The 25,382-nt window shown below is 35.2% G+C and overlaps 1 protein-coding gene across 1 annotated transcript in view; it reads right to left on the reverse strand.

Annotated features, from left to right (window-relative positions):
* SPEF2 (sperm flagellar 2) overlaps positions 1–25,382 on the reverse strand; it is a 69,689-nt gene that overhangs the window by 29,800 nt on the left and 14,507 nt on the right. The window contains exons 8-21 of the mRNA XM_054185793.1: positions 20,805–20,993; positions 19,437–19,624; positions 17,514–17,682; positions 13,163–13,382; positions 12,563–12,693; positions 12,268–12,346; positions 9,519–9,592; positions 8,618–8,721; positions 7,530–7,777; positions 5,664–5,769; positions 4,722–4,873; positions 2,415–2,563; positions 811–938; positions 566–704 (exon numbers count right to left, since the gene is read on the reverse strand). Coding sequence (XP_054041768.1) covers positions 566–704; positions 811–938; positions 2,415–2,563; positions 4,722–4,873; positions 5,664–5,769; positions 7,530–7,777; positions 8,618–8,721; positions 9,519–9,592; positions 12,268–12,346; positions 12,563–12,693; positions 13,163–13,382; positions 17,514–17,682; positions 19,437–19,624; positions 20,805–20,993 — 2,076 coding nt within the window. The remainder of the gene's footprint in view (positions 1–565; positions 705–810; positions 939–2,414; positions 2,564–4,721; positions 4,874–5,663; positions 5,770–7,529; positions 7,778–8,617; positions 8,722–9,518; positions 9,593–12,267; positions 12,347–12,562; positions 12,694–13,162; positions 13,383–17,513; positions 17,683–19,436; positions 19,625–20,804; positions 20,994–25,382) is intronic.

Here is a 25,382-nt window from a genome sequence, read left to right on the forward strand (position 1 = left end):
CTGATAAATTCAAATATAGCTCTACTTCCTGCCTATGTTAAATCTGGATCTGAACTCGTTAGTACCTTTATTCTCATGGATTTTTGTGAAGAAGGACTCTCAGGACATGTATGATCTAGCAAAGATCGATCTGAATCAAAACATGTCAAAGAAATTCTGTCTGCTTTGTATGAATGAGTTTTAGAAAACATTTATTAGCATATACCATTTATGGAAAAACTAAATGACTGCAAGGATTTGTGAATGTAATAGAAATGTCCAAACTCGTAAGTAAATCTCTGAAAACCATAAAACATAAAGAAAAAGAAAGCAGAGAAATATTTATTTTACAACGTGCCAGAATACCACAGTATAATCTGAAAAAAGCAGCAAGACAGAAGAAAGATTTGGTCAAAAAACAGAGAAATAACTGTGAATTACACTTTATGTACAAGAGGAAGTGACATAGTTTAAGGGCGATGGTAAAAAGGAAAAAAATGTAAACTAATATCATTCATGTTACACTGAGCTTGTAGACAATGAAATAATACTTTAAGGTGTATTATAACTTTTGACATTTACTTACGGTAACTCTTTGGTGCAGTTCTGCTTTTGTTTCCTCATCTTCTCTCAGGTCATCAGCAATAGAATTAAAATCTGATTGCCACTGAGATACAAATTCCTGCTTAATATCTGGACGCTTCAAATAATCCTGGAATTTTTTTCTGTTTGTTATGGTAAAAATAATTTTGATGTTAAAAGACATATATAATGTCATCAGGAAAATACAAAATACTAATATTAATGCAATAAGATATCATTTTTACTCACCTAACATCTGCTAAGTAATAAATCACAGAGTGCTGTTCATCCCTTAGACATCTAAGTATAGTTTTGATGGTATTCATATATGAATTTTCTACCATTTCCCAGTAAGGTACTAAAAAATCAGGTATCTCCTGTAAATTTTTTAAAAATATCAAAATTAATTGGTAACCGATTTAGCTGTAGCATTAGCAAATATAAGAACAATTATTTCATTAAATCATATTACTGATCTTTTTTCACCATGTATTTCTTGTGATTTACAACTATTTACAACCAGTTATAGACACTGTACCACCATATAGTTTATCCTGTGCATTTCTTTGGAAAAAAGTGTCAGTACTCAAAATGAATGGAAAAGTCCAGCAGAATACTCCCATATCTGTGGTTTTGGATATTCTCATAAACTAAGTGAAGATCCTAAGTGAGTACTTACGTATCAGAGTTTGCTGACACACAACTGTTCAAGCTGGTAAAAATCTAAGCTGCCTGTTTAGTGCTGCACAAGTGACACTTGACTGACTGACTGTCATGAAATGCAAAATAAAGCCCATGGCCAGAGGGAACCCAGCATATGTGAGCTAATTGCAGCCATGAAGACAAAACTGGTAAATATTAGGAAAGGAATCACAGAACAAAATACAAAGCATCATTATACACCCTTCAAATCTAAATCTCAAACACTGCATGCAGTCCCAGCTCCCCACCTCAAAAAATTTACAGGAAAACTAAAACAGACAGACAGAAGGGCAAGAATCATGATTGAATGTATGAACTGCTCCACATGAGGAGACTTAAACAGATTATGACTGGATTGGAGAGGCAAAGCAACACTGAGCAAAATTAAGATGTAACAGGTGCCTCTCACATCTTAAATACCTTCAGAGAGTGATTATAGAATTATTATTCATCTTATCACGTTACAAGAACTAGGTTCATCAAATGACCCAAGCAAACAACAGGTTTAAAGCAAAGAGAAAGAAACATTTTTTCAGAATTAGTATAGTTATACAGGCTATATTACGGACACCAAAAAGTAAATCGCTTCAAAAAAAGCAACTAGACATAATCACGGAAGACAAGTCTATTGAGAGACAGTAGACACAAAGATGCAGTTATAAAGTCATCTCAGGAAACCCCTAAATTTCAGATTATTGGAAACTACAAGGTGTCCTCACAGAAAACGTGTTAGAAAAAAGTATCCTAGCAGAACGATCAGTGCACATTCTGCGCATTCTGACATTCTTTCTGTGAGATCCACAACTGGCCCTTGACTGACACAGGAAACTGACCTAGTTAAGTCTATGTTAGTATTTCATAATACTAAAAAGTATTATTATTTCGGCATCCATGTGTTATTCTTCATCATCATTGTGAAGAATATAGAAGAAAATTATCAAAATTTTAAAGTGTTTCCTTATTTTATGTATTTCAGTATCAACTGTTATTAGTGTTTTTAGATACTTATAATACAGTATTAGTGTATCTTTCTTTGAAAATTATTAAAGAAAATAACATGCAATGAGACAAAAGGTTTAGATGGACTATGCATAAAATACTGAGAAAAATATATACTTTGATATCTGAGACTTAATCATGAGTGGATGTACCTTGGGAAGTGGTTCATCTACATAAATCCATTCATCTGATCCTGGTTCAACTGGTGGTGGTGCCACAGGAACGGGAGGAAGCAGATCTTGATATGTAACTGGTAAAACGTTTTTTCCTGGTGATATTTCTTCAGCAGACCCTTTTGTATGTGTAGACAATTAATACCTTAAAATGTATTTTAAGTATCAATAAACAGACATCTATACTACTCTGACAAGTTCAAATTAACAGAACATATTCAATATTTCATTACTTAGGTGTCGTTCATCAAAAAATATACTAATCAAATCAGTGATGCCATAGTTATAAACTCACTTTCCAGTTAAGCTTATATTTTTCTAGACTGATACTTTTCTAAAACCATCACTGGGAGAGAAACAGGAAGATAATGAATTACTATGTGAATATGAAACCAATTCCTTGTCAGGGGAACCAAGCCAGTGGTGTTGATACAATTCTGAGATTCATTATAACTATCATGATTTTAAGGACTCCTGCTTAATTAAAAAACAGCCGTAGACAAGAGCTTCCATGCTAGACTTAAGAAAGAGTGAATCAAGAAAAACAAATATTGAAGAAGAAACAAACAGATAAATTGAGGTAAATCTGGCCTAATATGGAAAACATACCTTACTCTGAAAAGAAGCTGAGAAGTATGAAAGATGATGGAGGGGGAAAAAAGAGACAGAAAAGATCATGTGGTAGAGAAAGAAAGAAGTGAAAAACTAACCCTGCTAATCTATAGTATAGCAAAATACTACTGAATGTAGTTAGCACTTCAGAGCAGGATTCAATCCTAGGATCTGAACTGATGTCTGGAAAGATATCAGCATCTTGTCAGTGACCACAGAAGGATCCTACAACAACCAGATTTTTAGATTAACATTAATCAGCTGCTCAGAATCATGTGCATGAATTCTTGCCAGTTTTCCTGTGGATTTGGAAATATTCAAAGAAAATAAACAGGCTTGCATTAAACCACTGTTGTAACAATCCTGCCTTTTTGTTTGAAAGAAGATTAACATTTAAAGAATAGATGTGTTTTGTTTTACTTTAAGTGTAACAAATCTGCGTCTGAAAAACACTGTCTTGCTGAGTGCTTCAATGGAAAAACTGCTGTCATTCTCCTGATTTAAGTTTATAAGAATAAAAAACTTTTGGCCATATAAAATATTTCAACTACTTCAGCTTCTGGCAAATACTTTGAGAACCAACCTCTGGATTTTGCTTTATCATGTCACTCCTAGAATGCTACTGATGTCTGACTAATTAATATACATACTCATACCACTGTTATGCTTACATAAACCTAATAGTGAATGATTTCTTGGAATCTATCAACCAAATATGAAACTAGACATTATTAACTGATCACAGGGATTATTTTTTCATGGGGAATAAATAGTCCTTATCGTACTTCTACAAGATAGCTGGGTTCTAACCAGAAAATCTCAACTCCATTTGCATCAAGAGGAATTTTACCATTGACTCCAGCAGGGCTATAATTTATATCAACCAGTTAAAAAACCCAATTCCAACCAGGTAGTTCGTTTAAACCTCTCCATTCAGTTTTCAGTTATGTGTGATTTTTCCAAGAATTTTTCATGAACTGGAAACCTTGTGCAGGAGTGAGTGTAGAAGACACATCAAGACTTTCTTATAATAATTATGAAGAAAAAAACTGGCTATTCAGAAGTCTGCTTATCCTGGTTAACTTGATGCATCTTCTCCCCTGGATGCTTCATGTTCTTCCCTTTTTTATTTTTAAGTGAGTCTTTCCTTTTGGGTGATTAATAGGAAAAATGGAATAAAGATGCACCAAAACACATGTCAAAAACATTCCAAGTTATCCATGTTTTTAAGCTGCTGATGATAAATGAATATATGCTGATAATGGCAAGTTAGTCTTTCTTACACCATTATGCTATCACATATGCTGAAGATGCTAGTAATATTACAGTAATGTTGAAACCAGGAAAAATAATTGAATTTAGTAATCATTTACTTCATGGAGTTTAAATAAATCCAATTGACACTTTCTTTTAAATATTTTAAAAGTTTTTCTCAAACAATCGTTACAATTATGTGAAATTAGTCCATATGCTCTGAAAAGGAAAAAACACAACAGAAAAGTTCAGAGTTCTGGTGCAGTTATCACTAACTCACATATCCCCAAAGTCTTGCAGGGCCACTGAAAATGTATGTTTCCGTACAGTTACATATATTAAGTATTAGTGTTAATTATAAAGAACAAAGTCTTTTCTTACTGAACTGTAAAAGGTAAGAACAGTAAATCTTACTTCTATTCTGTTTTTTGGCAATTTCTTCCTTTATGATTTCCTTCACTGTTTCACACACGAGACTTTCTTCTGTCTCTGCATTGACTTTCACTAGAATATTTTGATGGACTGAGAACCATTTCTCTAATTTTGGCCACATGTCTAGAAAGCTGGAGATTCTACAAAAATCATATTAATGTATACAATTAAAATCTAACTAATGGAAAATAAAACATTTTTCCAAATTAGTAAACAAAAGAAAAACTAGACTATCTAATGTAATACTATAACAAATCCAGGCAATATATTTTGTAAAATAATACCCCATCACATCAACCCCTTCATTTTCAATATAGGAAAATTTTCAAAATCCTACTTTTAACTAGTCGTATATTTTGTGCTCTTTCTTGTCACAAGCTAAACCTACTTTCTCATATCACAAATACAAAAATAATAATCAATAATATAATACTCTGAAATACTTAATAGTATTCAAATATTTAGAAACAAAACTTACTGTTCTTGATTTTGCTATTTATGGAAAGTAAACACCTAATGATTCAGTAAAATATACAAAACTAATTGTTTTTTATAAATGCAAAAGTGGAGATACCATTTTAGAAAATCAAGTGCATTTCACTTCACATGTTATATGACGTACCTCTGATATATCTATGCTGAGATAGATATATATACATATATATATACACGTATGGTTCATGCAATATATATCTGAAAAAGAAATCCTCCTTAGAAGAATACCTTGGAAAAGCAAAACATGAATTCTTATCTTCTAGGATTATTTATATTGTGCCAAAAATGAAAGTATTCTTTAGGCTCCACATTAGAGAAACTCCTAAGTAAATTCTTAACATTAGGCACGTCAGTACTATCATGGATTACATATGAGATTCAGATTAATTACATGCCTACACATCTGGCAACTTTTTTGTACTTCCTATAACATACCTTTGTAGCACTTGGTCCCTGGCTAAGTCAATCTTCTCTTCTAGGATTTCAGCATCTGAATTTTGATTGTTCTTCTGTTCAGTTTGAGATGACTCTGATTTATCTGCTGTGTGGAAAATAGCATATGAGAACATATATTGAAAAAGACAAACATGCAGGTAGTTACTCGCCTGAAGTAAGGTAATTATTAAGAGAAAAATTTCAGTGTTCCTTGATCTTAAATTTCTAAATTTAAAAATTGGGTACCAAACTTCCAAAAAGAAAGGAAAAGTCAGAGAAAATCATAGTAATACACAATTAAACTGGAAACTACCTGAAGATAGCGTCTTGCCTCTTCCTCTGTTGAAATGCATAGCCAATTATAGCACTAACATTTCCTGATAGATGCTTTGCAGTCATAGAAATCTCCAGGTGTAGAGAGGGGCATTCCTTTGGGTGGTTTGTTTCAGGCTTATCTACTCTAACAGTTACAAGGTATTTTACCACTCTAATCTGAATCTTCCTTGAAGTAACAACGAGCAGATATTCCACGGCATTGGGAGAATAGGTATTCTCTCTGAGTCTTCTCTAAATTAGAAAAACCTTTAATTGATTAGAAATAAGCCATTTTTTATAGATTTCTGCTATTTTATTGTTCTTTTGACTCCTTCTATCAATCACCACATTATATGTTATAAAACAAATTCTGTTTGGATTTCTGAGATTATATAATTATTATCACATTTTCAAAGTGTTTTGGCAACAGAAGACCTTTAAATTAACAAGAATTTCAAGTGTCTACACATTTATTTTTACCACATTGTTAGCAGAAGCTCTAATGATTTTTCCTCATCCTCACTCCTACCTATACATAAAAGCTAAAGGTAAATGGTGCTTTAAATCGAGCCATGTGCCATGTAAATGCTGCAGTGAAAACAATGAAGAGGAATCTCCTTATAATTTGGACAATATGGGACATATTAATGAAAAAAACTTATGTTTCACCAAGGTGAGTAAGGGCAATTAAAAATGTGTGGTCTGGAAGGGAAACAGCCCTCAAAAAGTCTGTGATGCCTTTGCCTTTTTTTGGCCAAAATTAACAATTTATGATTGTTCACTGACTAACTGAAGGCAAGACAAAGACAGTAGTCAATAGGGAATGAGTGTTGGCACTCCCAGGGAATGCATGTTGGCACATCCCTTTGTTTATAATTTCCTTCATCCCAAATGTGTCTGCTGGAGAAAAATACTGTGTACACACACTCATTTGTAATGAGGCATATTTCTGCATCTGTTGTAACTTGTGGTTTTTTTTCTGTCTGCTGCTTTATGTGATATCTAACACCAGCCACTGTTCTATCTCAGCCACAGTGAGAATTCACTACAAATACAAACAAGCATATACATATGCACTTGCACACTTTTGATCTGCCTTTGATTGAATCAAATAAAAGTATTTGAAATAATCTGGAGGCACTCAAGGTGATAATGCACAATTAATGAAAGTGATACAGTGAGATGTAGAAAAATTTTTCAGTAATACTATTTTGCTCCAATAAGTATAATTTGCAGGTATATCTGGTAAATAATGTTTGGGATTAATGTGTTACTTATACCTACTCACGTACTTTTAGACAGCTAAAGTTAAAAGGGGCCTTACAAATGGAGAAGAAAGCTGTCAAGAAATCACAATTTCTTGTGATTACTAATTTCATAATTGTCAGAGGAAAATACAGATATTATATAATTTAGTATTTTTAATTAAAACATGCAAGTTGCTATTATGTTGCAAAGTACTCACAATTTAGTCATTTCAGTATTACAACAATCTTTGCATATCAGAATCTGCTTGTTATGCTACTTTGTTAAAAGTAGTTGGAAACTTACACTTCAAGTTAGCCACACGGTTCAGTGCCATGGTGTCTGAAATATCCAACAATACAGAAACATCAAATGCAGGTGAGGTAACAGGAGGCTTGTCAGGAGCCCTGGGATCTGTAACAAGTGAGAGCTTTCCAGAATTTGCATCTTTTGCTTCTGGGTCAATCCCTGTATAGGCTTTTTCAAATAGCTTTGCCTGATTAATTGTCATTGGAAAGCCATCTACAATCCACCCCTTCTCTGGTGGTATTTGGCTAAAAGAAGAAGAACTAGAATTATACAGAGAATTGACAGCATAATAATAACACCTAAAGAAGAGCTTGCCCTAGCAGTCTTTCAATTTGAATTCAGAATATGACAGACACAATTAAAACTTAAACTGCAAAGCAATGAATTTTAAATCAGAAAAATCACATCAAGCCTAACTAAGAGTGAAAAAAGGCAAAACCAAAACAATTTTTGCTGTCTTAATAAATAAAATTTTCAAAAAAAACTCTCTACAGAGACTGATCAGAGGTGTAACTTCACTATTCTCTACTAACTTTTGCACTGAAGTAACAAATAGCAAAATGTTTTGTACCTCTAAAATATACTAACGGGACTAATATAACTTAAGTGACATTCATGTGGGAACTTATGTGATAATTGCACATCCAGGTAGTTGAGACAATTTTCTGTCAGAAAGAGTAGACAAAAGTAAGTAACCTAACTGCTGAAGAATGAATGCTTGTATCATGCATTTCACAAAATCTAAAATAAAAAATACTAGCAGATGCTGAATAGCTTCCAACTAATAAATAAAATAGAGACATTAGTTATATTTAATGACTATGTGATAGTTGTGTATATTTTTACCTACCTTCAGTAGCATACAGTAATGCCTATATAATTTAGAGCTAGACTCTACTGGTAGCAATTTACTGCTAGCATAAAACAAGCATTTACTAACTTCATTAATTAGCTCCACTTTCCAAGTAGAAGACTCCAGTGTTCAAAAAATACCTTAATGAAGAGAAATGACTAAATCTGGACTACAAGCTGGATAATTACATTCTAATAAATAATTGAGGAAAAAAAGCTATGCAAGTTCATACTTAATGGCTTCCAATAGGATGTCAATTAGTAATTCATCGGGAATATTTTTTCCTTTCTTCAAGAATTTCTGTGATGCGGCGCCAAGCTGTGCACGTACAGATAGCTGTGGAAGAATGCAGTGTAAGACTAATATGCTCAGAATGTTCACAACACTAAGTGTTAAAAAGAGTATGATTCTGCTTTACATTTTATTTATTTATTTATTTTAAATGTTTATTGTGTTATTTATTTATATTTAATATTTATTTTTATCTATAAAGGAGAAATAGTTTCAACTGATGTAAAAAAGGCCTAATTTAATTGAAATCTCCAACTGATTTACATCATCATATCCATGAAAATGACAGACAGAAACAAGGCTGTGAAAAAAGGGATATGGAAGACAACACAAAAAAGCTTAAGTTCTAAGCTTATTCTGATTTTCTCTACCATAAATCCACTGATGGTTTCCTTCAGCCGCATTAACTTCATTAGTTTTGCAGAGATTCTTTTATATGTTAGTTTTCAACGTATTTTCCAGTGAGCATTAAAATCAGTGTAGAAATAAGTACTTCTGAACATAAATAAAAGAAACCTTGTAATGGGATGAATGATCTTCTTGGCAGCAGCAAGATCAGGAATACATTTTTGCTATCTCAAAAATGACATAGAAAGTATGATATCTCACATAAATGTGAGGTTTAACAAAAAGGTACAGAACTTTAATAATATGTACAATTCTAACCAACAAACAAAATAATAGATTTTTATAATAAGCTCTTTTAATATTTCATACAGACAATGGTTTCAGTGAGGTCAATAAATTAATTCAGAACAATCAAAGGGTGTCACCATTTAAGTAATTTAACCATTTTAATTAATGCATCTTTATAAACTAGAGGCTCAAATTGGATTACAAACCTTGGACGGGTCATCCTGACTGTAATCTGATTTAAATTCTTGCCCAGATGGATTCTTTTTGACAGGACAATTGCCTAAAACGGGTACATTGTAAAGTTTGAAAATTCTATTACTGTAAGATTTATTAACACAGATAAATAATAAAAGTATATGTCTCAGTACTGTTCTTAGTTCTTTGAACTAAGATGCACAAACTATATACATTTGTTAGAATCATAGGATCATTGATTAATTCAGGTTGGAAGCAACTCCTGGAGGTCACCTAGTTCAAGTTCAACCTTCTGCTCAAAGTAGCAACACTTAAAAGGTCAGACCAGGTTGCTCAGTTGTTTACCCAGTGTGGTCTTGAAAACCTCCAAGGATGGAGACTACACTACCTTGCCAGGCAATTTATTTCAATGCTTGATGGTTCTCACGGGGAAAAGGCCTAGTCTTATGTCTAGTCAGAAGGGAAACAAGAAGGGCTTTTACAGGTATCTCCACAGCAAAAGGCAGGCTAGGGAATATGCAGGCCTCCTGAAAGAGACATGCAAAATACTGAGGTATCCCAAGCCCGCGAGACTAACAGGGAAGTCTGCAAGAAAGGCTTACCCTTGGTGGAGGAGGATCAGCTAAAGGGGCATTTAAATACATTGGAAATACACAAATCCGTGGGACTTCATGGCATATACCCACACATGCTCAGGAACTGGCCAATGTGGTTACTAAGCCATTCTTAATAGTCTTGGCAAGGTCCTGGTGAGTGGGGAGATTCCTAGGATTAGAAGAATGCAACCGCCACTCCTCAAGGAAAGCAAGAGGGGGGAATTGGGAATGTACAAGCCAGTCAGCCTCACCACAGTCCCTAGGAACTGATGGAACAAATAAGCATGGAAACCATTTCCAAGAATATTACGGACAAGAAGACGACCGGGAGTTGTCAGCATGGATTTATGAAGGGGAAGTCATGCCCGACTATGCTGACAACCTTCTACAATGAGGCGGCGAGCTCAGTGATTGAGAGAGGATCAGTGTATGTCGTTTACATTGACTTCTGATACTGTCTTCCTTAACGTCCTCATAGACAAACTGATGAAGTACAGACTGGGTAAGTGGACACTGAGGTCGACTGAAAACTGGCTGAACTGCCAGGCTCAAGGGGTTGTGATCAGCAGTGTGAAGGCCAGCTGACGATCAGTGATCAGTGGTGTAGCCCAAGCGCTGATTGCGAGACCAATACCGCTTAACATCTTCATTAACAACCTGCGTGATTGAGACAGAGTGCATCCTCATCAAGTTTGCAGACGACACAAAACTGGAAGGAGTGTATGATACACCAGATGGTTGTGCTGCCCTTCAGAGGGACCTTGATGGGCTGGAGAAAAGGGCTGACAGGGATCTCATGAAGTTCAGCAAAGGGAAATGCAAAGTCCTGCATCTGGTGTGGAAAACCCCATGCCTTCAGTACCAGGTGGGGGTCAACTGTCTTTAAAGCAGCTGCGGAGAGAAGGGCTTGGAGGCCCTGGAGGAGAACAAGCTGACCATGAGCGAGCCCTTGCTCTTTGCCCTTGCAGCAAAGAAGGCCAGCAGCATCCTGGATCACAATAAGAAGATTTGGCACTGCTGAGACCATATCTGGAGTGCTGTGTCCTGTTTGGGACTTCCCAGTGCAAGAAGGACATGGACGTATCGCAGCAGGTCCAGAGAAAGGCCCTGATGAATGCTACGTTCTGGGAGTATCTGACATATGAGGAGAGGCTGAGAGCTGGGACTCTTCAGCCTGGAGAAGATAAGACCTGAGGGGAATCTTATCAATGTGTAGGAATATCTGTGGTGGGGAGGGGACTAAAGAAAAAAAAGATAGACTCTTCTTAGTCATGCCAAGTAAAATGACAAAAGGCAACAGACACAAACTGAAACACAGGAAATTTCATTTAAACATAAAAATATTAACTGTAAGGGCTACAGATATTGGAACACTTTTCTCAGTGACGTTGTGGAGTTGCCATCCTTGGAGATGTTCACATCCAGCTGAACAAACTCCTGAGCAACCTGCAGTAGTGACCCTGCTTTGAGGAGGATGATTGGACTAGATCTCCAGAGGTCCCTTCCACCCTCAGTCATTCTGTAATTATGAGTTTAGGTGGCTGAGCCCAGTGTCTGTTCTTTTGTTGATAAGATCTGTTGTAAAGAAAGGTAAAGTGAGGAGAGGTGAGGGCTTGCTCTTCCTTGCTTTGGAAGCTTGCTTTTAAGCTGAAGCTCTCATCGTGGACCCTGGCTGTGGTAAATTAGAGCTGTGTAACAGCCATGTCTGCACCCCGTATCCTGTCTCCTTGATTCTGACCTTGGTCCACACCTGCTGACTTGAGTTTCCAGCTTGACCTCAGACTTGCTTCATTGGCAGAATTGCAGGGTTATCACCAGTCTGAGGCTGATGCTGACCAATGTCTCTGGAGCCGATAGTGACCCTGACTTCAGTCGACACCCCCACACTTTGTTGGTGAATGTTGGTGCTTCCTGCATTGCTATTGGTCTTGTCACCTATCTCACCTTCCTTCATGAAGCAGCTTGCACTTGCTGCTCCCCGACACTAGGAATGTGTGGAAAAAGGAAATTCATAGTGGAGACTACCGTGAAAAGTCAGATGACACGGATACTACCTCAAATATACAAAAGAAAGGGGAATCGCCATTTAAATCTAATAAGATAAGAATTAAAATTTAATTTTATAAATACATATATAATATATTTAAATAAACTGTATATATACCTCGGGTTCCATTGACACGTGTTTCCGTTTGGAGTTTCTTTAGAACTTTCAGTGGTGATTTTGATAAGTTCTTCTGGACCTTGTATCAATTATGAAAGGAAATGGATTAGAAAGGAAACTCTATATTACAAGAAAAACAAGACTGTCAACTCAATCTGACTCTTGAAGCCTTGTAGGTCAAAAGAGAATTAAGTTTGAAATTGAGCAAAAAATTGAAACAATATGCTTTCTTCTTTATATATTTCATTCTCATCTCCCTGTGGGAGCCAAAACCAAAATTTACAAAAATGCTTACCTCATTTTGTTCCACCGAATTCTCTGCTTCTTGTGGAATCACATTGTGTTCGCATTTCATTTCACTTCTAAGAAAAGCTTGGATGGCCTCCTGAACCAGAGTATCAACTGATAGTACCTGAATATTGCAAACTAATACAAAAAAAATTAGATAACTTTGCAGTTTGAGTTGAGCATACGTACACAGATCCTATTACTGGCAATTAAATTAATTATTTCGTTTGGCCTTTTGACATGAGTTGTTTCCACTGTCTCCTCTCTGTAACCACTGCATGGTGCGTATCCACAATCACACAGATATCTTGGTAGTCTCTTCCACAATAAACATCCCCAGAAAAGTTTGCCAAAAGCTTTTTCAATTTCTCAGTGCAGAAGTAATACTATATTAACACTATATTCAAGATCAGGTGCTTTTAACCTTATTTTGGAAGATAATGGATGAATGACTTGCAACCCACCCCTGCAAAATACAGATGCATCTGAAGTTCAAGGACTAGCAATGCAAGGATTTGCCCAAACACTTTTCATTGTAAGAGTGGGATTTTAATGCAAATAAACATTTTTAAGAATTCTAGGAAAAAAAAACCACAAACAACTCTACCTTTTTCAATAAACTTTACACAGGTGGTTTTTCCACTAAAAAGTTTTCCCAAAATGCATCCCTTGATAGGAAATGGAGGAAACAGAGGTGGTGAAGATTTGGGTTTTGGAGGATAGAAAATCTCCATCAGTCTATGAAGCACGTGACCCAATATGTTATTATTAGGAGGAGGTTTGTTTTCACTGTTCTCTTCAGTTGGGCACCATTCCCCTGTCATACTCTGTAAAAATGACAAATTACCAAATAATTTGTCAATATGCCTTGTCTTCCTTCTAGATACATGGATTTATACACAAACATGATACATACGTCAAACAAATCTGAATAGTACTAAATAATAAAATATTTTTAGAATAGACCCTTGTTAAAAGCTATAATTATGTCATAATGATCAAGCATTTATTGATATTCACTAATACCTAGTTGAGAGAGACAAGTACTCCTACAAGCATTTTCATAGATTCCTAGAATAATTTTTTTTAATTCCGAGAACATGACAAATCATTTCACTAATACCCCAGAATGAATCAGTAGCAGATTTTTGGAATAGAAGCCCAGTATCCTAATATTCAGCACTCTAAAAGATGAGCAACATCATTGCCCAGTATTACATAAAAATAATTTAAAATTTTCATAGAATCATAGAATCATTTAGGTTGGAAAAGACCCTTGGGATCATCGATCCCAACCATCATCTCCACTCTATAAAGTTCTCCCTTACACCATATCCCCTAACACCACATCTAAATGAGTCTTAAAACACATTCAGGGATGGTGACTCCACCACCTCCCTGGGCAGCCTATTCCAGTGTCTGACCACTCTTTCTGTGAAGAATTTTTTCCTAATGTCCAGCCTAACCCTACCCTGCTGCAGCTTGAACCCACTCCCTCTTGTTCTATCGCTAATTACCTGTGAGAAGAGACCAGCACCAACCTCTCTACAATGGCCTTTCAAGTAGTTGTAGAGAGTAATGAGGTCTCCCCTCAGCCTCCTCTTCCTCAAGCTAAACAGTCCCAGCTCTTTCAGTTGCTCCTCATAAGATTTATTCTCCAGGCCCTTCACCAGCTTCGTTGCCCTCCTCTGCACTCGCTCCAGCACCTCGATATCTCTCTTGTATGGAGGTGCCCAGAACTGGACACAATACTCGAGGTGTGGCCTCACCAGTGTTGAGTACAGGGGGACAATCACCTCCCTCCTTCACGGACAAAGATTTCAAATATATATATTTGCCTAACACATATTCAATAAAGAGAAAAAAAATAACAAAACCACTAATCCCAAACAAACAACCAACCATACAATTCAAACGATTTTAAGGGAAGGAAATACTGAGTAGGAATTATTCTAAAACCGATATAAATTTATCAGTGGTATGAGTTACCAGCATAGAGCTTAATGAGGTTTTGCTAGTAAAGATGCTCTCACTAACAATCACATTGGAAGAAAGAATGAAGGGATGTAGTCAAAAGAATTGAACACGGAATTGCACATTTGCTACTCTAATATATACTCTACCAGCATTGGATCTTATAACACTAGGAAAGTCAGTTTTTAGTATGCAGGATAATACTAATCCCGTACTAATTATTATTTGGTTGCAGGCTACTAAACATCTGTTTAGAAGATACGTGGACTAACAATACTCTCATTTAGATTCTAGCTTGTCACTGCACTTGGGGTGCACAATAAAGGATTGAGAGGCAAACACAAATGTTTCAGCAAGAGAAATTCCAACTATGAAAAAAAAATGAAGGAAAAAAATGTTCACAATGAGAGTGGTTAAGTACAGGAATGATTGCACAAAGAGTCTGTGGAATCTGTATCCTTGGAAATACCTGAAAGCTGACCAGACGCATACTTGAGCAACCTTATCTGACACAGAAGCTGGCCCTGCTTTGAGCAAACAGGTTGAACTAAATGACCTCCACATCCCTTTCAACATAAACAATTGTATCATTCTATAAATTAAATATTTAATCCCCATCAACAGAAGCTATGAGTTGCAAAGTTCTGCTGAAAGATCATGTTTTGAATTCATGTTCCAGGTAGAATAGGCAATCTTTTCCTGAACTTACTATCATGAATGATGTATTGCCACAGCACACATTCTAGTATCAGAACTTGATCAGTGTTGACTTTGAAGATAAGTGCATTAGATAGAACAACACAATGTAAGTCACTATAACACTAAATTAAAATATCACCTATTTTTAATCATTAAAACCAACCAAAAAAAAAAGTCTTTTTGGGTTGCACAATATCCCCTCTATAATGTATCTCAGAAAACATACTTCTTAATATGTAAGTGAAAAGACATGCTTAAAAAAACCAAATCCTTGTCCTATCTGGAGCATTCTTCCTTAATATATAAGCAGAGATGGAACAGTTGGTTTAAATTCTTTTAGACCTGTAGGAAAAATGAATCCCAAATGGAATGGGCTCCCCATTCCAATACTCACCTCTCAGATTTCTTACCCTTTTAATCAGAAGATTGCTAGACTGTACCTGTCTTGAGATAAAGTAGCTTACCTGTCAGAAAAAAGTTTTCAGGTATCCAGGTGAGAGTTATATAACTCCTAGTCAACACTCTCAATTGAAACTGGAAATTAATTGATATTTTGAGCAGTGCCTACTGTTATGCTTGTTTTGGGTGATTCCATTAATTTATTAAGTGATTAGTCACAACTGATGATGTGGTAGCTTCCAAATATTTTCAAGCTCAATCTAATGTGGAATGTGCAATGGACTGATAGCACAGTATTTTGTTCTTGTATTTTATTAAAAATATTTGACGTGTTTGGTCAGTATTCCTAATGTAAATTGAGTATCGTTGAGAGATGTCAAATTGAATGTGCTGGGCTTTTTTCTCAAGGGATAAGAAAATCAGCATAAACTTTCCCAGAATGGCCTGCCAATAGACTTTTATCTAGAAGCAATACTTTGAAGGTATTAGCTGTTCCCTTAGGTTTTCAGAAGACACAGGTATGAATTGGTGCCAACAATTTTACACGTCATATGATACTAGCTTTTGACGAGCAGTGATTCAGAAAAGCCTAAGACTAACAACATCTTGAAAAAAATTAATTACGTGAATTTGCATTTGAAACGGACTGGTAGCAAAATAGAGGCTCTAAATGGGATATTAAATATTTGCGACAGTCAGTGCCCTTACATCTAGAGACTACTGAGACTTTGTAATATAAACAACAATATGACTGAAAAACTTTATTTTTCATTAGTGCTTCCCACTAACTGTTTCCTGCCTCTCTGTCCTGTGTGTTCTCCCTGATAGTCTTGTATATATGCCTTTTTTCACCTAAAGAAAGTGATCATGAAATTCATTACATGAGTTGATATGGTCTGAACAAGGACCTTACAAATAGATAAATCAGAAAAAACATATGTTAAGATTGAAAACAAAGTAAATTGATCTGTCAGGCATTCATCACAGAAACTTTTAACAAATTTTTGTATTCATTGCAAAATAAAATGTACCATTGGTTCAGGATGTGGATAAAAGCACATATATATTTTAGTTATAAATTCTGAACAAGTCAAAGACAAAATATTTGCCATAATTTTGCCATATTATAGTTAAACAGATTATTTGAAAAGACTAAATATGTAGCAGGATTTTTTTTTTCCAAAGAAAAGCATAATTAACGTAATTTAGAACAAAATTGTACAATACATTTTAACAGGAAAACATTCATCCTTCATCTTTAACTTGTGAAACTACATTAATGTGTTTTAAAATTGAAGAAAAGTTTTAAGGCACCCTGAAAAATAGTTACTTGTGTTCTAAGAGAACATTAATAAAAATGTCATCCATTTTTAAAAATTTTCAGAAATGTTACCATCTTAAAATAAATGGATCACACAAACCAAAAAATCTTGTTAGAAAGCTTTCACTCAAATTTGCTGAAATTAAGACTATCAGCTTTTGTAACAGATACAGTATTTTGTTTTACTTGCTGTTGCTGGCTGCTTTCTGTTGCATTTTCAAACATGGTAGCATTAACCACACATTCAAATTCCAATTAGCTAAAAATCAATCGCATTGCAATTAAAATGTTGGTCCTATGAACTCAAGAGAGAACTATAATCAACGTTATATACAAGAATGAAATTATAACGGTGTTTTAAAATTGCACCAGTTCTCCAATGCTACTAACATAAAATATAGCCATATATTTCATATAGAACCGCAGACAATGAAAAGAAAATGCATGTCAAAATCTGATATCAGAAACAAGTGAAAGAATGAAATGAAACATCACAATAAAATGTTTATGATTATGAAAAATCAAGGTGTATTATCTTCCATTATGTCTTATCAGTTTGATGTACCTTGTATTCATCATAATCTTTTTCATCTAACAGATTCATTTTATTCAGCTCTACAAGTTCTTCTTGGCTTGGTTCATTTGGCAAAGGTTGAATTGAAGCTTGTTCATATATTGGTTTTCCATTAAAAAAAAATTCCTTCCAATCAAGCATCAGTTTTAATGGAATTCTGCTGCAGAAGAAAAAAAAAACCAAAAACAGAATTAAGTTCCAAAACGAAAACTAAAGGGGTTAAATATTTGAGAATAGTGGACCCCAATTTACAAGAATTATAATCCTGAAACAAGCATATGCTAAGCCAAATATAATTTATAATGCATTCTATAATTATTACAGCTTTTTATAAGTGTTTGGTTACTTATATGACAGCTGTAGGCACTTGGAGGCTTCAGTATTTTCACAAATGTGTCATCACACAGTATTTGGCTGGCAGAGCACTCTAGTAACAGTTTTGCTACAGCTATTTTTTCCTGCTCCAAAATATTCTTCCCTTTTGTGGGGTAAGGCTTCCTCTCAACAAAAATCTATAGAATTTTTTCCTGAAAGCTAAGATTAATTTAGAATTCTATGGGTAATAAAACTCATTTTCTTTTTCTTTTAGAAAGGAAAAATATTTATATGAAACAGCAAGAAAAACTGCATATAGTAGCAAGCTAAATGCAAACAGTATATTTATATATGTCACATTAGAATCCTATGGCTGCTAAATAAACAATATAAATAACAGCTTAAATTTAACAAATGGTCAAAATGGAAGTTTCTACTAATTCTTAAGATTACATCTATTTGGACACTCTTTCTTTTAGTAATGATTGTGGATAGTTGAATGTCATAACTTTAAATAAACTCTGCATGCATTGTTCAAAAATAATTGAATACCTATTGTATGCATCCTGCACAATGAAGTGCACAGAAGGACTGACAAAGCATACCTACAGTGGCAGTAAATGCAGATGCAACCTTGATATGGATACTTAGAAAAGATATTTCAAATACCTGTACATATTGTGCACCACCCAGTACCACCAAATGTGACACTAACAATGGAACCATCACTAAATGTGTAGATCAAATCACCACTAAACTGTGTCTATATTTGACTGAATATTTTATGCTGAATATTTTATCAGGTACTTACTGGGCCTAAATTTATATAATTTCCATAAAATATAATCATATGTATTTCATATGGTTACAGATCTATTATTTTAACATACAATTACACTAAAAGGCAATGAAGATTTTTTGCATACTTTCTCATGCTCTAGGCCTTACCCCATAGTCTAATCACTGAATATTAATGAAAGAACAACAGCAACAATGCCCCGCTCTGTGATTTTGGAAACAGGCCTACAGCACAGGTACTTGGAGGTTACTGCCTTTTTAGGACCTTCTCAGAAACCTTGTGTAATTATGGCACGCCAGAAGACGGAATCACCGCATGTAGGACTTGGGAGATTTTGGACTGAGTTGCTATTCTTAGGACTGTCCAGGCAGGTTGATAAATCTTAGGAAATTCATTCTGTTTATATTACATTGAGGAAGCATTCAGCTAGTGGAGCAATCTAGAATGAGATGACCACCACTCGGTTTTTAACTTTTAAACTAAGGAATTTATTCATAAAAAAGGAAACCAGTAGTTCCACAAGCTGTAGAACTAGTGGATCTTGGTCTCCTAAGGATTCAAGTTAGATGAGTTTTCAAGAAATTATGCTAAGGCTTTAGCATTAGTTCACCCTCTATTACACATCAGTGAATCCTCACACAAAAGTAATATCATCATTTTCCTACACAATCTAATTGGACCTGTCCTGTAAGATATCTAAGGATTTATATAAGACGTTATGGTGCTTAAACCAGACTGAATAACGAAGCCTAATAGCAACCTACCAGCTGCTACTTTTGCCTAACAGCTACCATACTCACTTGTTTGTCAGTAGACGATATTCTCCTACTTTTGTTGACAAATCAATGATTTGGTTGATCACTTCCCAACATATAGAATAATGCTTTTTGTAACGTGCCTGAGATCTTTCAACAGCAATTTTCTCATAACGTTTTCTTTCTTTGATAATTTGTTCTTCATAATCAATTTTTTCTTGTTTTGCAAGAGCCTAGAATTTTATTTTTAAAGAGTAAATTTGAGATTGCAAAGAAAATCAAAGTGCAGAAGTGCACAGTCCTGGAAACAAAAATGAACTTGCTCATTTAGGTCAAGAAATTAAAACAGCTAGATTCCCACCAAATTTGGACAGCCAGCAAGCAGATTAACACATAGACAAATTTCAAAACATATATTCACTCTATAAATTCCAGTTTGTTTGCTTTCTAACTGCTAAAATATAATGAAATAAAGGAGAAATATATTACTTCTTTCATGACAAACAGATTAAGAACATCTTGAGTGCTTATGGGGCAGGGAAATATGAAATGGTGCTGTCTACCCTTCCCAAGGAACAGCTATGCAGATGCATTGGTAAAGGCTTAGTTCCACTGAAACCCACAATGGAATAGTCATTTAGAATACATGACAAGTAATTTAACTTACAAGATTCTGATCTGTAAATAATTTGATATTATTGATGCTGTTCAATATTTGAGAAAGATTTCTGGTCATGGTAGAAAATTACCAGTAGTTCCTTTGATGGTGTGTCCCTTTTGGCTGAAAGCATACTTAAAGAGATGTAATCAATAGCTATAGCTGCTGATTACATAACACTCCAGCTGTGTTGGAGGATTTGGAGCTGCTAATCATTTTTGGCAAGGGCAAAATAAGATTTCTACCATCACATTATGGCCTAGTATGAGCGTAGCACTTGGCACTTTGCCACAGGGTTATGATTCCTTTTAATTTATTAATCAGCTCCAAGCTCCGAGGTAGAAATTAGCACTCCTGAGTGAAACTCTTCCAGCATTTGTCAAAAATGGGTATCAACAGATTACACCTAAAGCAAATGAAAAACACAATTCTTGAAACAAAATCTTATGTCATTGTCTTTTGTCATTTTGGATCTGCAAGGCTGTGCCTTTTAAACTCAGTGTACAGAGATGTTTTCCTACAATGTTAAAATTAGTTTGGAAGAAAAGAGCAAAATTAGACTTTAAGTTGCTCAGCTTTATCCCTTATTAAGTTAGCTGTAATGTTGAACCTTGATAAAAGAATATACTGATCATTAGACCACTCTGTCCCTAGAAAAGTCCTAAACTCTAACACTTGACAATACAAGTAACATTTTATAACAGGAAGGTACTGTAACAGCCCTGCAGCAATTCAGGAAGCAAATAATCTTTTACCGCTTCTCTATCAAGAGCTTCCTGGAACTCCTTCAGTCGTCTTTCATCATATTGTTTTTCCCTGAAAAATCTGTTTTGCCTTAACACTTCTTTTTCATGTCGAACATGCATGAGTTGAACAGCAATCCTCCGCTCCTGCTGAGATTGTCTCATTAGTCTGTAAATAAGTTGCTCCTCCCGGTAAGCTTCCTAAAAGATAAAAAAATAATAGTATTAACCACAGCTTATAAACTATTTCAGAGACAACTCATCAGTGTCTGATATGAGAAACATGAATGGAGTCATATAACAGTATTTACCTGCTCATTTGATACATAAATCCGGAACAACATACATATCTATTTAACAGCACTATTTTTGCTAACTATATAAGAATTGTGTAACTATAGAAGTGAATTCTAAATATGTCTTACCTGAGATACTCAGTAAAAATATTTTTGCTCAGCTTAACTCAATTTTAACTTGGAAATCTCCTGCATGCAAAGAAACTCCAGCATATTTCAAATAATTGCTTCTGTATGTAAAGATATACCCTTTCCTCAAATCTTTAACTTATCCCTGCTCTTCACCAGTCCCCATTCTCAGTCATACTCTGCTGGATCCTTGATCAGTCTATTCCTCTGAAGAACTTTTTCCTTCTTTATTGGGATTTGGGTAATTATCTCCTCAATTCTCCTGCATTCAGAAGACTGGGAATATGAGGAAGCATTCAGAACAGAGGGAAATACAGGACTTCTAAGTAACAGTTTCAGTGTTCTCACTGGGACATGACTAGAATCTCTTGTTCAGGACTATAAGAAAACAATTCTGAACCATTGCTTGAAGCACGGTTGGTGTGCACAGGCACTTTGAAGGCTGTGGAATGTTATTTTTCAAAGTACTTGTCAAAACATAATAGTATCTTCTCACTACCACACTTCACTAAACTGTTCTTGGTATCTAAACTAATGCTTAACCTAACCTAAAATTTTGCCTTGCTACTTTCACAGTCCAGAACTACTTCTGATTCTAACCAAAAGCATCAGCTTGCCCCATTGCCAAGTATCATTCTTAGAGCAGAATTTTAGAGGAAATTCTGATTCCCTGGACATTTGTTTCAGATGCAGCAAAACTGCTATGAAATGTATTCAAATTTAAGGACTTAAATTGGGAAATGATCTGTAGTGTACTGTTTGTACACTATTTCTCTACACACTGAATTATCATCATGCATGCAACTGAAATGGAAAACAATGCAATAGTAATGACTTCATATGCCCTTTATATTTTCATATTCATGCTGTGTCATTTGATACAGTTCAGGTAATAAAATTTTCCAATAGCACTGCCTACTGAAAAGTTAATCTGTTCATTTGTCTGTTATATTCATGAAGTCTAGGCAATAAAAGGAGACATGATGTCCTTTGCTGCCTCAGTCCTATCCACCGCTTCTTTGGACTTAGTACTTCATTAAAATTTCAAAGAAGATTAGAGGGCACACTGACTTTGCTTCCTATTACAAGTCAATATCCTTCACTGTTTTCTTTATTTGCAACTTCTTACCCTTGTCCATGGATTAGTACAGCAATAAGTATTCCACCAGAGGATCTTTCTACCCTAATTCACAAGGGATTGAAGGAGCCACCCTAACAGAGTGGTCATTTGTGATACAAGCCATCAACTGTATGGCGCAAATAGTTGGCTCAGTGAGAAATCAAAGCACCTCATCTAGGTGAATGTGCTCTTCACAAAGGAAATGGGAAGATGCTCCTTTAGAACACTTCAGAGCAGCTGAGAGAGACCTTTTCTGTGCTAACTGAAGGGTAGAGAACTTTGATATTCTAAGCGATCAAATATTTTGACATGCTGAGTAGGCCTAAAAAGAGGAACCAGTAAATTTTTGTGGAACAAGAACATATGAAAAGGCAATTAATTTAGAGCTACACAATGGATAAATTAGGATCCAGAACTCATAATTCCAAAAGGGTGCTTATTGGATAGGGGAGTGAAGCATTGGTAGCTATCTTTCATACAAACAGGAGTGGACAAAGTACTAAAATGTAAGGTTGAAAAATTTTGAAACTTTTGGGCATACTGGGAGACAAAATAAAAATGGTACTACAATTTTTTGACCTAACATTTTAAATCAACTTTGCAGACTACTGTGAAGTGTTTGAAGAACTCATAAATATCGTAAATGGGACATCTTAGTAATAGTTCTACGACTGACAAAGCATAATACAAACTTTTTTTCAGTTTACCTACTTGAGACAACAGTGGCATCCAGTGGTCAAACATTAATGTGTTTGTGTTTCATGTTGTTCATGCATAATTACTATATCACATTTTTCTATTTTTCTATTTCCTTGTTTAATTTACACACAAATGAAAGAATTCTGTCCTGTTGTGTAGTCATAAAATTTACGACCAAAACTTACAAGTTAGCATACATAAATCTATTTGGTTGACATGCAATAATGTATTAACAATTAATTTCCGCTCCCATTTTCATCTTCTTAATTTATTACTGACAGTAACTTTTCTTGATAACCTTTCAAATTCAGAGAGCGAAAATATGAAAAGAGCATTTAAAAATAATGAGTACTTAGAGCAGATACTTGGTTGAAATGGTGGAGATCAAAGATTTAATTGGGATGAAGTGATGTTACTGTCAAATACTTTCAGCTCCTGCCTATGAAAATCTGACTGGCATCACCCTGTGCTCCCCATAGAGATGTGTCAATAATTGTAAAATATTTGTTCTCCCAGGGTCCAACTTGTAGTGTGCCAGAACTCAAGAATTTGAACATGATTCTTTTAGTAGATGCTTATACATATGGACACGAAGCAAATGAAAGCACTCTGAAGTGATGGCATTCATTTGACTCTAAATGATCTCATGTGTTGCATTCAAGTTTTATGCAGTATAGGTAAAAATCTGACCCTAATGTCTACATGAAAGCTACAATTTCAATCTGCAAATCTTTTCTGGTTCAATGTCTAATGGAGGCAGAAAGTAATTTTTAACTACTCTGTATATTTATTTCTTTTTCAAAGACTATATGTCAGTTTTCTTCAAGCTTCTCTGTCAAGTAAGATCTAATTTCTGAAATCTCACAGAGTTCAAATCAGATACCTCTTCGTCTGCTAATTTAGAACCAATCACCACTAAATAGATTCTCTGATCTGGTCAGACTACTCTTCCAGTCAAGTGCCCACTTGCCTTTCCTTCTAATTCCTGCGGTCTATGACTTCTATTGTTCCTATATCAACACTGATTTTTCTTCCTGGGAATTTAAGAACACTATTTTTACTTTTCCCTTGTTTTAGTGCCTCACTGGAACCAGTCTGATTGACAGCGCATTGCAACAACTCCTCCATATCAAACTGACAAGTCTCGTGCTATAGCCATAGGTGGATTACCTGTCTGACCTCCTCTACAGCACTGGCTGGCTTTGCTGGCTTAGAGCTGCTGTAGCCACCAAATGCCCCAGTGACTGCTGCTGGCCACGTAGCCATCAGATGATAGCCATGGCTATAGGAACCACTAGTCCAGGCTGCTGGGGTCATGCTGGGGCTGCAACATCTGATAGCAGGCAAAGAACGAGTTTTGGGACTACGGTGATTTCAGACAACTGGGTTGCAAAACTTCTACATGGCCTATGCATATCAACAAGAACATGATATAGAATCTCTTTGAATGAGAGCTCAGAGACAAGATACACAGACTCTTGGTCTAAGCCACTACAGGTGTTTTTCATAGAATATAGGCCTGGTATAGATATTGAGAAGTAAGCTAATTTCTAGATGCCTACCCCAACAAATCTAATTTTTTCTTAACAAGTCCAAAAACATCTGCCAACGCTTATATATATATATACATATATATATAAAAAAGTATATATACATATTAAAAAAGACATATACACACACACATACACACATAAAGATATATACATGTGTGTATATATATATATATAAAAATGTCATATTTTTCCCTTTCAGAAATGCCATACATCTGAAGTGCTATTATTACACAACAGCAGTGGGGACATGCTCAGCTATACTGGCTTCAGCCCATATGATCTAAGCTAAGGACTCACAGTGCCATACTAAGATAAAAGATAACTAGAAATCACAGACACCCAGTAAGTTACAAGGTTCTATTTTGGTAGAGAAGATCCATGAAGTCAGTAATCTCAGGAGCTGCATTTTGAATGAGTGTCTGAGGAGGAATCTGAAAAGCCTTGTGCTTTACTAATGGGATTCAAATGGAATAACCTGCAACATCTGTTTCCAGACACAACACAGACATCCTCCAGAGAAACATCTTCTATTCCATAACACATCAAAAATCAAAGCTCTGATCTGAAAAATAAGTGTTTTGCTTCTTCATATCACCCAGCACAACCATTTCAGAATTCATCCAAAACTTTACATGACACATTTGTAAATACAGGTTTTCAACCAAGCAATGCCATGTTTGTTGTTTTTTAATAAGTATCTTCTTCATAACAAGCATACATTTTCATTATTTAAAGTTCAACTTTGTTGGGGAGGATCAAAAGGCATGTCTTAACTGATTCTTAGTAATCTTAG

The sequence above is a fragment of the Rissa tridactyla genome, chromosome Z, assembly GCF_028500815.1.
Source record: "Rissa tridactyla isolate bRisTri1 chromosome Z, bRisTri1.patW.cur.20221130, whole genome shotgun sequence".
Lineage (NCBI taxonomy): Eukaryota > Metazoa > Chordata > Aves > Charadriiformes > Laridae > Rissa > Rissa tridactyla.